The 15935-nt window shown below is 31.6% G+C and overlaps 2 protein-coding genes across 3 annotated transcripts; one reads left to right on the forward strand and one right to left on the reverse strand.

The window, feature by feature from the left end:
* Positions 1 to 821: 821 nt before the first annotated feature.
* On the reverse strand, positions 822 to 7919 carry LOC130892679 (anaphase-promoting complex subunit 5). Of its 2 annotated transcripts, none has more exons than XM_057798200.1 (11): positions 7712 to 7919; positions 6945 to 7247; positions 6743 to 6890; positions 5897 to 6056; positions 5101 to 5282; positions 4641 to 4884; positions 3496 to 3776; positions 2906 to 3160; positions 1528 to 1759; positions 1218 to 1418; positions 822 to 996 (listed from the first exon to the last, which is right to left on the reverse strand). In XM_057798200.1, the coding sequence occupies exons 1-11, from the start codon at positions 7824 to 7826 to the stop codon at positions 877 to 879; spliced, it is 2241 nt and encodes a 746-aa protein (XP_057654183.1). In that variant the 5' UTR covers positions 7827 to 7919; the 3' UTR covers positions 822 to 876. The 2 variants fall into 2 exon arrangements, with proteins under 2 accessions (XP_057654183.1, XP_057654184.1); XM_057798201.1 differs by lacking the exon at positions 7712 to 7919 and adding an exon at positions 7303 to 7407 and having other exon boundaries at positions 832 to 996.
* A 487-nt stretch (positions 7920 to 8406) lies between these two features.
* LOC130892684 (ell-associated factor Eaf) lies at positions 8407 to 15517 on the forward strand. The gene is made up of 7 exons (XM_057798210.1): positions 8407 to 8777; positions 8836 to 8928; positions 11266 to 11439; positions 11828 to 12137; positions 13181 to 13370; positions 14032 to 14258; positions 15374 to 15517. Exons 1-6 carry the CDS (start codon positions 8681 to 8683, stop codon positions 14242 to 14244), a joined length of 1077 nt encoding a protein of 358 aa, XP_057654193.1. The 5' UTR covers positions 8407 to 8680; the 3' UTR covers positions 14245 to 14258; positions 15374 to 15517.
* Positions 15518 to 15935: the final 418 nt, after the last annotated feature.

Below are 15935 nucleotides of genomic sequence, written 5' to 3' on the forward strand. Positions count from 1 at the left end.
TAGAGGACGCACCTGGAATTATTCTATCAGGACTACCACGTTATATTTTTCTAATATTGAATTTGTATGTTTTAATTGGATTTCGTACCATACGAACAAATCTAATATTTTTAAGAACAGCTATCTAATCAAATCAGTAATGAGAAAGTATCCAAAAAACAACACGGTATCAGGTATTTCTTATGGGGATTCCGAAAATCACATCAGTTTTTGAGTTTGAGCAAAAATCCAATTAAAACATACAAATTCAGCATTAGAAAAATATAACATGGGAATCCTAATAGAATAATTCCAGGTGCGTCCTCCATGCTCGAACTACAATTTCAATTCCGCTCAGTTCTCACCATATAGTTGATTAGAGGGTAAAGTTTGTGTGTTGTCAAACAGATGACGGTGAGTGGATCAAGAGGAGAAAATTTGATTTTTACAAAAACCATTGCTTAAACCCAAAAACGGATGTGATTTTCTGAATCTCCATAAAAAAATACATTACTACCTTGTGAGAGATCAAATCATAACATTTACACATTTTTCAATGAGACCAATCAGCGCGTTTATAAAGACAAGAAGGTTATAATGGCTAGGTCACTTTGAACGAATGGACGAAGACAGACTCTTGAAACGAGAGTGCAAAAAAAAAAGAGTTAGACCGTTTAAACGGTGGTGGGAAGTAGTGGAAGAAGACCTTGAAGAAAAAAACATCCAAAGCTGGAGAGAAAAAGCAAGGGAGCGAAAGATGTGGAGAGAAATTACAAGGCTATGGACCTGAATGGTCTGCATATAAGCCTAAATATAAGAAGTAATTAATTAAAAAAAAAACGTTTGGTTTGAATGACAAGTACAATTAATTAAATAATTTATTTCTACATCCATAATCTAAATATATTTAACTAAAGTGTATATGTTCTTAGTAGTATGTTCCTCATCTAATAATCTATACTCGAGGGCGCATTTATTTCTCTCGGTCTTCATATTCAACCAATGGTACAGTTGACTCTAGAATAGAATTAACGGTAAATAAGTGTATAACTTTTTTGTTATATAAGTATAAACAATTAATATTGGATTGCCGACAAAATCATTCGTGAAAACTGATGCAGAAGTTTATTGTTGAATATTCAATTTAATCCAAATTAAATAGAAATTAGTACAAAAAAAAAATATATAATATAATAAGGGTAAAGAAAACGTGAAACGATATGTGGTCAAGTCTCTACCTGTAAAAACAACACATCCTTAACTCTGTATTTAGCTTCTACTTTACTGAATTCATCTTTAACTTTTTCTAACATATGTGCGCATCTCATTATCACTTTATTTCTTTCTTCATTTGATAGTCTACTAGAATCTGCTATTAAACATTTTGCATACAATAACGTCGCTCTTGCTCTGTCGTAGCAACCACCATGACCCAAAATCTAGAAAGTAATATTTGTTTCATATACTCCCAAGCAAAATTAAAGTACTTTCTACAAATTTAAAGGAGCCTTCATGATGCTTTAACCGTTACAAAATATATGATCTTACTTGAACTAAACACTTATCCAAAACTCCTAACGCTTGTGTTGTTAGACCTATATGTAACATACAATTTGCCAAAATTAGATGAATTAACGCAGTCTGATAATCTAATTGGGACGTTTGAGATTCGATGAGACAGTTATTGAGAACAGTTATGATTCCTGAAGGAATAGAATCCGGATATGATGTTGCAAACTGAATCTCCATCTTTATTATTTTTGCTCTTACATAATAATATCTGAAAATAAAAAAAATCGCATGAATTCATGGAACATGTTTATGAAGCACGGAGTCCCAATGCAGTTTATATTATAATAACTAATACAAGTTTTTATTTGAACATTCAAGGTTCTTCCTATTGCAATGAAACTTGTTCTAGCCACGATATAACATTCTAATATCCTTGAAGATGGTACAGGACCGTATAATTCAATTATGGAACTGTATATGACAAAAACAGCTCTATTAGAGGGAAACAATTAGACCTGAAGGTTATAGTACTAGTCAAACCCGTTTACTATTTATTTAACACTAGAAACCAACAAAAATCGACAATGGGTGGTATTGTGAATGTTGCTTCAAGACCCCAGGAAGTACCCAACGAGAATAAATGTAGCAGTAACACCTCGCCATAATAAACCAAGGCATAAAATGTTTCAGACAAGACACTTGCAGGACAAATGATAGAATACTTCAAAGTCCTTGAGGCCAGCGCAGGTTCTGGAGTTCAAAACAATGCTTGAACTGGAAAGTTACCATTAGATGACGAAAGCGGGGTAACAATAGACCTGAAAGTTACGGTGCTAAGCACACCCGTTTACTATTTTTTAAAAACTATGAGACTAAAGATTATCACAAATGGGTGGCAATGGGTAGTATTGCAAGGGTTGTTCCAAGACTCAGGGAGCGCCTAATGAGAATATCTGACGAGTGCAGATTCTGCCAATGCAAAAAATGTTCCAGGAAAGATACTTGTAGAAGAAATGATTAAAGATTCTTGGAATTAGCATAGATTCTGGAGTTCAAAACAATTCTTGGACTGGAAAGAAACCTGTAGATGATGAGAACAGCACAATGGACCTGATAGCAAACTCAATAACAAATGGATGACAGTGGGTGGTTGCAGATGTTGTTTCAAGTCCCAGAAATACCTTGATGAGGAAAGTCTATCAGAAGCTGAAGAAATACTTTTCGAATCATATAGCTCTAAAATTGTAAGCAATACAAAAAATGTTTTACAAGGAATTCTAAAAGTAGAAGATGAGCAGTCACAATAGATAAAAAGGTAGCAGTTTTAGGTAAATCCGTTTAATGTTTACCTATCAGCATGAGATCAACCACAAACAAAAAAATAAAGGAAATTTGAATAAGACCATTGACTTACCTATCGCTGAACTTATAAGTATTGTCGTTTTCATACTGATTCAAAAGCATCTCAATACATTTATCTGCTTCTACATAATCTCTTTTATAAAAAAATACTTCTGCCAATCTCAAATATCCTTCCCATTTATCCATAACCATAATTTTTTGAGCGGCCGATTCAGCTTCAGCGAATTTTTCATGATGTAGAGATCTCGTAAAGACGAAAATATTTTCACATAACATCCAAACATTCGATTGAGGTTGATGAGGAAATCTGGAAAGAAAAATTATCAAATCCTTCAAGATGAGACCTGGATAATGAAAAAAATAAATAATATTTTATCAACTTATTAAATTCAGTACCTACATAGAGTTGTCCTTAGAGTAACTAAATAAAATTTATCAGAAAATGTAATTTAAAATACTTTAATATACGAGGGTTGCTTTTTAAGTTTACAAATAGACAAAAACAAATATTTATAAATGGATGCGGAATTGGGAAATGTTCACAATTTGATTCCATTTTTTGACCAAGATGAATTATTGTATTTTGTTATTATAGGGTATTTTTCAATTATTATGATGAAATAATTATTGTCCACATATTACCTCTTCTTTGCAAAATTTAATACACAGTTTACGAGACCATATTCCCCTTCAACTAGCAAATGATTTGCAATATTGCAAACTGCAAGACAGTATCCTTCTCCATAGAAAGCTTTGCCAGGACTAAGGGAATCCATGTTTTGGTATAACAATAATTGACTCCATAACGATGACATTTCTGTTTTTCCGTAAAGTTGCCAAAGTGATGATTTCATGGAATAATTATTGGAAATTAAATCTTTGTAGTTGTGTTGACAGTTGATCATATCGCTTTTAGCTAGTGTCTGAAATAATAATAGTAATAATTAATCAATAAAACAACCACCATTTTAAGTCATCTACTATTAGAACAATATTACACCAAAAATAGGGTGAGAGAAAATTTATTGGCATAAACTCTAGAGGGGTAATGAAACTACGTGAATTATTTCACAAGAAATTAGAAAACCTCAACCCTACATCAGATTATATCCAAAGCAGGTAAGGATTATTCACCTCTCAATCTCGCATCGTCAGAATCTGACTTAAGATAGTATTAGACACCGAGAAACTGGAACAATGGTCACAAAAGGGAACTTATTAGTGGAAATCTGTTTCCAGAGGACAAAGGCTTCATGTTGACTATCCAGAATCAAGTTATCAACGAATACTCAATCCGACAAATGCAGGAAGTGTTAACAAACAGCAATCAACATATAACATCTGCTGATTAGCTATTACTGATTATCCGCACTGTCATAAACAAGTGTGCAGCATCATCCATCAAAAACTGACCAACAATTTCGGTCTTCTCAATACTTAAACGGCCCATTCTAAATGGATTCACCCAGAAAACTTTGGGATATCGTTCTGCATTTAATTTGATAAAATATGGGCACTTTCTTTTTCCAAAAAACGTTTATTGAGCCCTGTGACGCCATATTATCAGTGAAAAAGCGACCTTACAAAATAGTAGATACGAGATTCTAATTTTATTATAGTACCACTGGTACTTTTCACTCTCACTTCATTAAATTGGGAGAACATAAAACACAGAACTTGGTCGCATAAACTCCACGTTTACCAGATCTGAGACCAAGTGATTTCTACCTTCGGGTTTTTTTCAGTCACAAAATATTCGAATACCAAATTTTAGTTGTAATACCAACCTCGAATATGGCATAAGTTTTTCCTGTATGCAAACATCCATATTGACCAAAAGTTTGTAATCCTAATGAAGCGGTGTAGCTTAAGCTCAATTCCGAGCTCTTCAATATACAATGAATAATAAGTTTATCTTCATTGACCTTAGTTAGTCGATATAACCAAGAAAGCGCATGCTGTAAACAAATGTTATCGTTCGCTTCTTGAGAAACTTGTATTGCTTCTTTTAGGGAGGCCAATGCTTCTTCACTACAATTAGAAAAATCGTTTAGTATATAACTAATAAATCGGCAATATATTTTCTTAAAACTATCACTAAATATAATGAGTATAATGCAAACAGATTAAATATGTATATAATGTATATCACCTTAGAATACGGTGTTAGCATTCAGAAATTATACTCCTTATAATAAATTTTACACCCCATGTATATATAGTTTTCATATTGAAATAAAAACTTACGTATGTCCAAAATGATATTGGAGGATTGCTAGGTTCAAAGCAGCAAAACGATGTCTCTTGCTTTTTTCATCGTTATAACATTTAACATCCGGATCAACATTCCTGTCGAAACAATGAAGAAGACTTTCGATTGCTCCACAATATTCATCGACACGTAAATAGTTCAAATAAGCAAGAAAATGCTAAAAAAAATGAACTATTGGAAATTAAAAAAATTTTCTGTATCCCTGTTCCGAAATATGCAAAAAGTAAGTAATATAGTATGAGCCAAAATAATTTTAGTACTTCTTATAAACTTTGATATGATATGGAATATAATCCTTTCCAATAAACTTCGTAGCACGTTTTAAACAAAACCTAGATACCTACATCCCTCTACCATCTACTTCTTTACACTAACCAAAAGGGGACACTTCCGAATCGAGGGTCGACCAATTCAATCGTCCACTCTTATCGAGACACACTATTCACTACACTAAACTTACCACTATCACTTAAATAAAATAATAAAACTTCTAGAACAAAAAGAGACAATAGAAATAAATAGACTCCTAGAAATCATTTAAAAGAAATAATGTGAATAAACTGCCTGCTATAATAAAAACAAACATCAAAGGTGCGTTCACCATTTATAAAAAGTGTCGCGCGAATTCGCCGAATTTTAAAATTCCATTGAAGCTGGACAGGGCCGATCTAAGGATCCATTTCACGAAATTGTTCTTAACAGTATATTTTAGGATTGGCCCTGACATAGGAAAGATATTCTTCTTTTTGTAACTTTTAATACAAAACTTACCGCTCCTGACAGATCCGGATTAGACTTCAAAATGTTACTTATTCTATTTTGTAATTCGGGTGGAGGTAGTGCTTTCCCTTCGTTATTCGAAAGCAAAGCTGCTTGAGTAGCTATAAACAATTCTGCCTGCCTTCTTGACCACTGTTCTCTTGTACTTGACCTATAAATCGTCCACTTTGAAAATCTATAATTAAACGAATCAATTTTGACTTTTGGACATTTATTATAGGGTATAGTCACAAATGAATAACCACTCAAGATTATATAATAACATATTTTGGTTTAAAATAATTTACAGAAAAGAATGTGTCAAAATTAAACTGTCTTTCTAGTTAAAAATTATTATTTACTAAGAATTTAAAAATTACAGTAAATGAACCATGAATTTTAGTTAGAAAACACTAAATGACCTGATTTTTATTTTAGAACTAAAATTACAAATGACATTTTCTATTATGTAAGATCCATTTATCTAGATGCTATATATTGGAATTTATGAATTAAATGAAAGATTTTATATCGGGGGGCATATTTTCAGGACGACATGTTCCAGAAAATAGATATTGATATTTTGAAAATCATAAAAAAGCTCACAGATATAACAAAAGACACTACTAGTTACCCCTACACCAAAAAAAAAAGATAACTTGGGTGTCAAAACTTGTTACAGTGTAATTATGAGTGTTGGTGTAGTGTTAGTATGAGTATCAACTAAAAAAAATGACTAATAACAAGAAATAATTGCTACTTGAACAAATAAAGCCAAGCAGAAAGCAAAGAAAATCTTATAGTTATAATCTAGAAATTGAATTAATAAAATGACAATTACAAAATTTATTTTGTTACCAGGAATCTGTATTTTCGTCATCGGGATTTAAGAAATTAGTACACTTTTGAATTTCCTCATAATAAGCCTGAAAATCTTCAAACACTTTAACTACTTCTGAAAACGTTAATTTTTCAAAATAAACTATAAATCTTCTGATATAATACCCTAAAAAAGTATCAATGTAGAGAAATTATTAATAGTAAATATTTATTGTCTTACCTGCAATACTAGTTTTCGCAATAACACTTGTACTGTTTGGATGATCTTCAGATCTGCTCATAATTTTAACTAAACTATCTACAATATCCAATAAATTGCCTATACCTTCTTCATTTAGGGTTGCTAACGTTTGATCGAATGATTCCATCAGACTGTCTGGTATTACATACTTTTTGGAATTTAACAGATTTTTCAATTCCAGAAGGGGAAGATCTGGACTTTGTAAAAGTCTCAAGATTAACACACAAAAGTCTCTTCTATATTTACACATCAACACTTGATCATCCATTTCTTTGAATTTTTCTAGAAAAATATTAGTAATAGCACTTGCTTGATTTCAATAAAGATTGTCGCTTACTGCTCTACTATTTTTATTTTAAAAATATTTATTTACTCTGCATTTGTAGATATTATGATGGTTTTTTGTATATACTACTACTTCTATGCCATTGTAGAAAGTTTTTTTTATTATACACAACTTAATGAGTAGCACGAATTTATTTGTTTCTTTCAAAAAGATTATATAATCTTGTATACTAAGGACCTTTTTTTAGAAATAGGCTCCTCTCTATCTAAGGCTAACGGCCCTGCATGTAAAATCAAAGAAACATTAATATTCTGTTGCAATCTGTTTACATACATTAAATTAGGTGAAGGTTTGATTTTTTTGCTTGTTTCTACTTTGAACCTCTGCGTATATAACAAAAGAATATCTCATATTGTTTTACAATTAAAGTAAGAATAGTTATTATTTGAGGGGTTCTTACCGTCATCTCGATACAAACAAAAATTTCGTATTAATATAGAAACGGTTAATCTATGAGGTGTTATCATCTCTAGAATTATCTTTGAATTACTGCTAGTTATTTCTTTGGAAGACATTTTTCAAAACTTCTTGATAATGTTTGAAAACTATTATTACAACTAGAATTGAAAATTGAAGTATAATTGAAATGTCGCACACAGACTGCAAATTTCATAGAACTTAAGAAATGTTTGGATCCCATGGTTTCTAATTATAAACCAAAATTTTATTTTTGGAATTATCTACAATTGAACTAGATGGATCACCAACATAAATATCAAGCTGCTGAAATTGAGGCAAAAATATCTGATTTAATATTATAGATGCTGGTAATTCAGTTCTCTCTATTAAACTGTTATCTATGGTTCTGATTGCTGATCACAACTAATTTTTTAGATATTGTTTCAGCATCTAACATAGATCTCAATAGTACATAATGGTTTGACCATTCAGAAGCTTATAGAATCACCAACTTACATCCAAATCACTCCTTGTTATAAACAGGATAGATATACAGATGAATACAACATTTTCAAAGTTAATTTCCAATTTCAGATAATTTCTATGTTATTCGAAATTTATCTTTGATACTTATTAATAATAGACCTTGACATTTTATATCTTATTTTATCAGTCTGGCAACCCTGACAACAGTCAAATAGTGGTCGGTCAAATGTCAAAAAGTAGGTCAATATTTTACATTCTACCAATTCACAATTTTACTCTACCTTTCAATAGTCTCAATACGTGTGTTCATATGTTGAGATTTTTATAGTTTTTTATGCGATTGTTTGAACGTTTGACGATTTTTAGTATTGAAGCAAAAGAAAACTAGTAGTTTAGGTTCACTTGAAAAAATAAGTTAGTGCCAAAAAAATCTTGAAACTTGTTTTGTAAAATCAACCCCAGAGGATGGTTTAAATAGTGAAATATGGCTGATAAACTAGGACTAGGAAGTGAGTGTCGAGAATTAAAGATTGGTCAAAGTTTCAGTAATCCAAAATCTAAAGCTTTCCACACTATGAAATGTAAGTCTACATTTTAGCCACATTTAATTTCAATAGTCTCACAACCATGTCTTTTCAGATGATTTTAAGCCAGCCTCAGTCGATACTAATAAAAAAGCTACCGTAGAAGTTCCTGGAGTTAATCAAGTTACTGTTACAGTACCTCATTTAGGTATGAAACTACTAAAAATTTTTTTAATAGAATTTTGCGTTCTCAATATTTTTATTTATTACGTCCTTTTTGAGATTATTATTGATATAGGATACTCTTTTTTACTTGATGTAGTAGAAAAAGTAAGTAAATTAACTGTTACTTTGTCTACCATTTTACTTAGAAATGAAATAATTACTATTTGGCGTAACAAAAAATTTCTATCAACTAGGTATAGATAATAAGCTTCCTTAGCTAATTTGACCATGTGACTATGCCAGCACTTATTTCTCCCAACCTTAACGCCCAAGAAGCAGTTTTGCAGTGATGCTGATATTTTATGTTCAGACAGGACTAAATTGTGAGCTGCTATGCCAGTTTTCTTTGTAAAAATGGAAGCTTGGGTCGTCTTTGCTGCATTAAACTCAATCAGATTGCTTCCACCATACTTCAGAATTTTTTAAAGTTAATTTAAACGATGATGCCAGTGTGCTATCATTGGTAAAGCTGTAGATTAGTTAGTAGGTAATACAGACATATCTTTACGACTTTTTTTATATGAAAAACAATCACAATAGGGTAAAACCTATTACATATTGATCTTGAACTTCTGTAGGCTTTGGTGTTCAGGAAAGATATGCCTTGGTAACTGAATCCACAGGCTTACACTTCTACAAAGAAATGATTTCTGATAAATTGACGTTTTGGGCATATACAGGCGAACTGAGTCAACATCTGCCTGTTTCTGATAGCTCTTCTGTATTGAGTCAAGAGCATCCTCAGGGTATGCTTGTGAGTCTAGTATTATTCCAAAGATAGACAAATCTAGGACTTGTAGAGGATTAGAAGCTGTTGGTGAAGCTATAGATTAGTTTTGTCGAGTAGAACGTTGATATACAGGAGGAAAAGATTAGTTGACAAGATGCATCCCTGGAGAACACCTGCATTGACCTCATACCTTTCTCAGGTGTGATTATCAACAGCGACCTAGATGGATCGGTCTTTGAGAAAGCTTCTAAGCCAGTCGATGAGTAAGGATGACAAACCATACAATCTGAATTTATTTAGAAGTTTGGCATGTGAAACCTTATCAAAATTCCAGTTATATAATTTATCTTTTTATTATCTTATTTCGATTGTACTAATAATATAATTATTACATATTCAAATTGAAAAAATAAGAAATATCTTCTATTATTAATGCATTAGGTAGTTGATACTAAGTAAACTGATATAATTAGTAATTCTGAAGATTTTTGGTGCCAGCGACAGACTGTGTGTTAATACTGCTAAACTAATAACAAAATTGAAATAAATAAAATAGTATAATTCTCACTATTTACATAATAAATCAATATCAGGATATAACGAATGAAGATTTTACGAGGTACTTGAGTAAAATTTTTTTTTCATAAACTTTCAGCTAAATTTTGGTTTATACACTGGAACAAAGTTGAGTGGTGATCTATGAAACCATTTACATCCAATCTTGTGATTTTTACATCAAGATTAATTTTCTTTAACTGAACTGCTAGTTTCCTAGCACAAAATATTATCATAATATTACTTATTAGAAACTTTGCCATGAATTTAATCAATTCAACAATTTTTCCTTCTTATTCTGAAGGAAACATTGGGGAAAGTCCAATTTTTTTCCACTCGGGATATTTTCCTTGAAATTTTTGTAGCAGTTGCTAGAGGAGTACCATTTCTGCAGGCAGACAGAGCTAAAGACATCTGCTCTTTACTCCATGCCAGTATTTTCGTAGATATGTAAAATTAAAAAAAAGCTGTTCGTGTTTTTGCTTGATTTATTTTTTTCTATTTTGTGATACAATATATTCTTCATTATACCTATAGACGACATAATATGTCAACCACTGATTTAAATCAGAAATAAATCTACCCAAAATCGACAAAAACAAAGAAACTTTGATTTCAAGCCCTGTAGTTCAATGGTTATTACCCTAAAGTCACAGAAAACTAAAAATATCAAGTATATACTCTCAATTTGAAATTTAAAAGTCTGTATTTAACAATATTCACCATAGCAAAATTTTATTATAATTCACAGAAATATCAAGCTAAATATGTCTTGTTTACCACACTAAATGGCAGAAAGTCTGTTGTTTAACTCTTTAATTACATAAAGGGAATCCTATGTCTAATTTCATTTTAACAGATAAATGGAGACAATGATTGTTCTCTTAATGTTGAGGATCAAACTAGAAAGTGTCTTATATAAGTACATTGTCTGGCTCTGGTGCTCTTACCTTAGTGAAGGTTACATTTATTGACATAACTATTCATTTTTTGGGGAAAAAATGCAATTAAATACTCTATATATCTGTTTTATAGACGGAGCTGGTATTCCACAAACTGTCTTCAAGGGCTCTCAAAAACCATATACTAAAGAATGCGTACTCATAATAGACAGAGTTACTGGTGAAATTACATTAGAGAAATTGCGATGCAATATTCAAGTTAAGAAAACTAGAAGTGAATACAACAAACCACATAATATATCTAAAGGTAAGGTAGCATTAAGGTGATAATAAAACTTTATGATATACAAAAGTTTCCTGACAAGCTTTTTGTATTTACTTTTTAATTGAAATATGATAGATAAACATGTTAACTTGATATATAACAAAAATGCTATATTAGTTTACAAAGTGTTTATGATCGTATCTTCGAATTTCCTCCTTGTCCCACATAACCATTTGCATTTGTTTCTTTAGGTTTACAAGTTTATTATTGTCTTGATACTGGATTGTTGGGTTTTTTCTTACTAATTTTTTTCATATATTTTTTATTTTTAAAATTCTCAATAATCATTAATATTATTATCAATACAAACAAATAAACGTTGTATCCCAAATCAAATTAATTCTTAAATTAATTTTGTTTATATTTTTAGGTGACAAAATATCTCAAAATAATGATAGATCCAGTAGTAGTTTGTTATCAAACTCTAATTCAAAACAGAGTTTGCCGATGAGATCTCAAACGCCTCCAGGAAACGCACCAGGTGGTAGTGTAACAATGGGAGGAGTTGGTCATCGCATTTCAAGTAAAACGAAAGTCGCCAGTGGAAGCCGTAGAGGAGCTGATAGACAGATAACTCATTTAGTTCCAAAGCATTCACCTCTTCATGCGAGTCCCAGTTACCCATCTCCCGGACACCCAGTCAAAAGTCCAAAGAGAGATCTATATAATAGCATTAATGAGTAAGTAGGTATTATTATTAGTTAACAATAGCGTTTAATTTATCCGCTATACCATTTTTCGATATTTGTTATTGTAAAGAATTTAACATGAAAATCCAGTTGTTACATGTAGGAAAACTTTACCTGCTTGGGATATTTTCAGCATACAAGGAAAAAAAATTAACAAAAATTTCTAGGTAGATATGGAAGTAATTTAATAAAATCTTGTTCAAGGAGTCGTTTAGACACCTATACCTAAAAATATATTTTGTAGCATGTCTCTGCTACTCATCGTTCTTCCTCCAAAATGCTTAGATCCTTCCACAACAAGTTTTTTTGTCCTATATCCCAAGGTGTTAGTCTCTCCTTTGAGTCACTTAAGCCTCTTAGCCAAATGAGTCTTTGAGTCAGAAGACTGACCACCAGTTAAATGTCTTTTTTGGACATTTCAAGAACCTCTCAGAGTTCTTAGCTGATATGGTAATGATTCTTTTGTACTGTCTTAATCCTGGAGTATTTCTTCCGTTTAGTTCGTTGTTGATGAGGCCACTTGAAGTTTCTTATCTCCAACTTTTCCATTTGGAGGAAAGAGCCACTCCTTTTATTTGTTACCTATTGTATTTTGATAAGATAATTTTATGATTTTTATATTGTAGTGATAAAATTATTTGTGAGCTTTTTAACCAGTATTCCCATATACCTTTAATGGGAATAGGCTGTTATATGTTTTTTTTTAATCACATTTTAGATATCAAGCACTACTGTACCTTCTTGTTGGTGACCAAAGTCTTGTTACATCTTTTATTTGTTTGTAGACTTTTGAATTTAAAAAATTTTGTAATCTGTTTTTCGATGCAAAGTCACATTTTCTATTTATTTGGAGAACAGAGCAAAAAATAGAAAGGATTCTGGTGTAAATATCCTTACCAGGACGCATTTATCAGAGTTTTTGTTAATTTTTACATTTTATTATGGAAAATGTTTAATCGGGTAAAAGGACGTGAATCAGGATCTTATAATTTTTGAATAGAAGAAACAGTGAGTCTTTATATTATTTTTTTTAGGTCGCATAATAATATTAGTACACTTGCCAGCCTTCCTATGATAGGGATAGACGATTTTTCTGAACCTAGACCACCTTCAAGGAATGCCCAGAACTCATCAACTGTTCACAATTCTAGAACACAAAATTTGAGCAACCAACGATCATCACCAGAAAAGCGACAGACACCAACTGCTCTTCCCACATTAAAGGTTAGACATATTATAATGATAGCTCCTTAAAATTTTAAACCACCCTATGAAAACACAATTGGGGGGGATACTTTCATTTCTATGTGCATGAAAATTCACATTTTTATAGAACAAAAATTACAATGTAAGATATAAATTATTCTCTTCTTTTTAAAACCTTCAAACTTTGAACATTGATAGTACAAAAATTAAAAAGAATTTGAACTAAAATAAGGGGAAGGAATATTAATAAGATTATAACGACTAAATTTGCATTTCTAGGTTAGGTTAGTTAGTTTAATTTTGTCAAAAAATGGTTTCAGTTTAATAAGACTAAATTTTTTTAAATTTGGTCCAAATTGCTATTTTCCATGATTCATTTAGTAAAAAAATTGCATTTCTTTTTTTTTCTAATTTAGACAAAAAAGTCTTCCAATTTTAAATGGTTCAAAAATTAGTTTTTTTAAGTTGAATTTAATCAAAGTTTCAGCTTTATTAATCATTTTTTTATAATAGTTTTGTCAAAAGTAGGTTTATCAGTGTAATATGTTGATCGTTGATAAACTTTCTTTTGATGGAATTTGAAATGAGTAATTACTTACTTATAAAACAAATTCTAGTAATGTTTTTAATAAATACAATAATAATACAATTACTATCCGTCTAAAATTATATATTGCAGGTTGAAAACGGCGTTGGGGAAATAACCGATACGTCTTCATCTAGTAGTGGAAGCGATTCAGATTCCGATGAAGCCACGACAGTAAATAAAAATAGTTTTACCGGTAGTAAAATGAATGGATATAGTAATGGTAATGGCGCTGCGATGAAAATTGATACAAGGTTGCTCAATGATGATTTGTGCCTGTCTGAAAGTGGGTCTGACTCGGACTGATTTGTTATGTAGAGGTAAAGTTACAAAAAATATCAAAATTACATCCAGATGAGTGTAGTTTCTCCCTCTGTCATAAAAAAAATTGTATCTAATAGATTTAGACAAAATATACTCAAAATTACTTTGAAACAAACAAAAATTTCATGATTTCCAATAAACTGAAAACAAATTTTTTCCAATACCCCAATTTTCTATCTGGAAGTTGTAAAAAAGCACCAAAAGAACTGATTTATTATAACCAATCTCGTTTAAAGCTCTCAAAGTAATCTCTCTTAAACTATTTGTTTTAGTGACCAGAAAATTGAGATTTGGTGATTTCAGTAGTTCTTTCTATCAACGTGCCTGGAAAAACAGATCTTATTAAATGGGATGTGGCGACCACGCCATATGCCCCTCAACAATTCTACAAAACAATAATACTCCTTTCACCCCTGCCTGACTGACCGATACCTGACCCAGGATATTCCAAGTAACATTGATGTCCTAATAGCATACAATTGAATTAATCCTCTCCAATATACTTGATACACTTGTTAGGAAAAAACAATATAATTGTATTCTTCTACTATTCAGTCTCTGAACAGCAAAGCGATCAGATCTCAAACGTCGAGATCTCAGCGAAGCTATGCCGTTTTCAGAGATTCAGCACGCGCGACGTAGTATAAATTTTTGTTATATTGTTATGTTGATGTATATTTAATATGTTCAAGTTAAGTGCTACTTCTTCACTAGCCTCGACACTAAGAGTATGTGACTCCAATTAAATTGCTAGTATGGAAATGCAAAGTTTCTAACCTCACTCAGAGCAAACAACAAAGTTATTGTGATGTGGATAACTGACCACATCTGAGTGCACGTGTTGAACAATTCAGTGTTATGCAAAAGATTTTTTATTCTACAAACTGGTCCTACAAGGCCCTTTCATTAAGCAATGAAGAGTTACTGGAATGCTCACTCTGGTGAAGTACCACCTGAAGAAAAACTCCCGACAGCTCTTGTCGTTTTTGCACTGTAGTACCGGTTTAACAATGCATTTAATTGATAAAAGTTATTCTTTTGTTGATAAATACAGTTTTCAATATTTCTTATGAAAGCGAACGATGTATTTATATAATGTTTTTTGTTTTAGGCTTTTATGATGTTCATTATGTGTATTATTGTGAAAAGACGATGTGGCAAAGTTTATATGGAAACGATATTTAGGATTTGCAATAAATGAAATTATATATGTACTATATATTTCCAGAAATATATTCTGCAAAATTAAGAAAAATACATTTAATCGACTCTTACCATATTTTAGATAATTTGTGGACCAGTACCAAAATGTTGTTTTCTCCAACAAAACCTATCTCAGATGGTAAAATAATAATTGGTGGGCAGTAAACGGATCCAAACTGTAGATAAAGACGTGACAACAGATAACAAGGGAAGAATTGCTGTGGCTAACACGATTTACAAGACAATAATCCGTCCCGTAAGATGCGATACATGTATTATGACGACGACAAGTTAGTGGATTTTGAATTGCTGGGAACGTAAGACCCCACGAAAGATTTTTAGCTCTGGTTGCGAGAATGGTGCGTGGAGGATCTGGAGAAATGTATGGTGAGCCAGATTTGGTGGCGTCCATCCGGAGGTGGAGAGATGCCTTCGCTGGTTGGAGGACGTTGAGGCGGACCTGATCCAGC

Source organism: Diorhabda carinulata, chromosome 4 (assembly GCF_026250575.1).
Source record: "Diorhabda carinulata isolate Delta chromosome 4, icDioCari1.1, whole genome shotgun sequence".
Classification (NCBI taxonomy): Eukaryota; Metazoa; Arthropoda; class Insecta; order Coleoptera; family Chrysomelidae; genus Diorhabda; species Diorhabda carinulata.

Bases quoted from the DNA above. Each gene is read 5' to 3' on its own strand.
- LOC130892679 (XM_057798200.1), bottom strand. From the start codon at position 7,826: ATGTCTTCCAAAGAAATAACTAGCAGTAATTCAAAGATAATTCTAGAG. The intron at 5,283-5,896 runs GTAAGTTTTGTA...CATTTTTTTTAG, and splicing joins ATCCGGATCTGTCAGGAGCG to CATTTTCTTGCTTATTTGAA. The intron at 1,419-1,527 runs GTAAGATCATAT...ATTACTTTCTAG, and splicing joins TGGATAAGTGTTTAGTTCAA to ATTTTGGGTCATGGTGGTTG.
- LOC130892684 (XM_057798210.1), top strand. From the start codon at position 8,681: ATGGCTGATAAACTAGGACTAGGAAGTGAGTGTCGAGAATTAAAGATT. The intron at 8,778-8,835 runs GTAAGTCTACAT...ATGTCTTTTCAG, and splicing joins AGCTTTCCACACTATGAAAT to ATGATTTTAAGCCAGCCTCA. The intron at 8,929-11,265 runs GTATGAAACTAC...TCTGTTTTATAG, and splicing joins TGTTACAGTACCTCATTTAG to ACGGAGCTGGTATTCCACAA.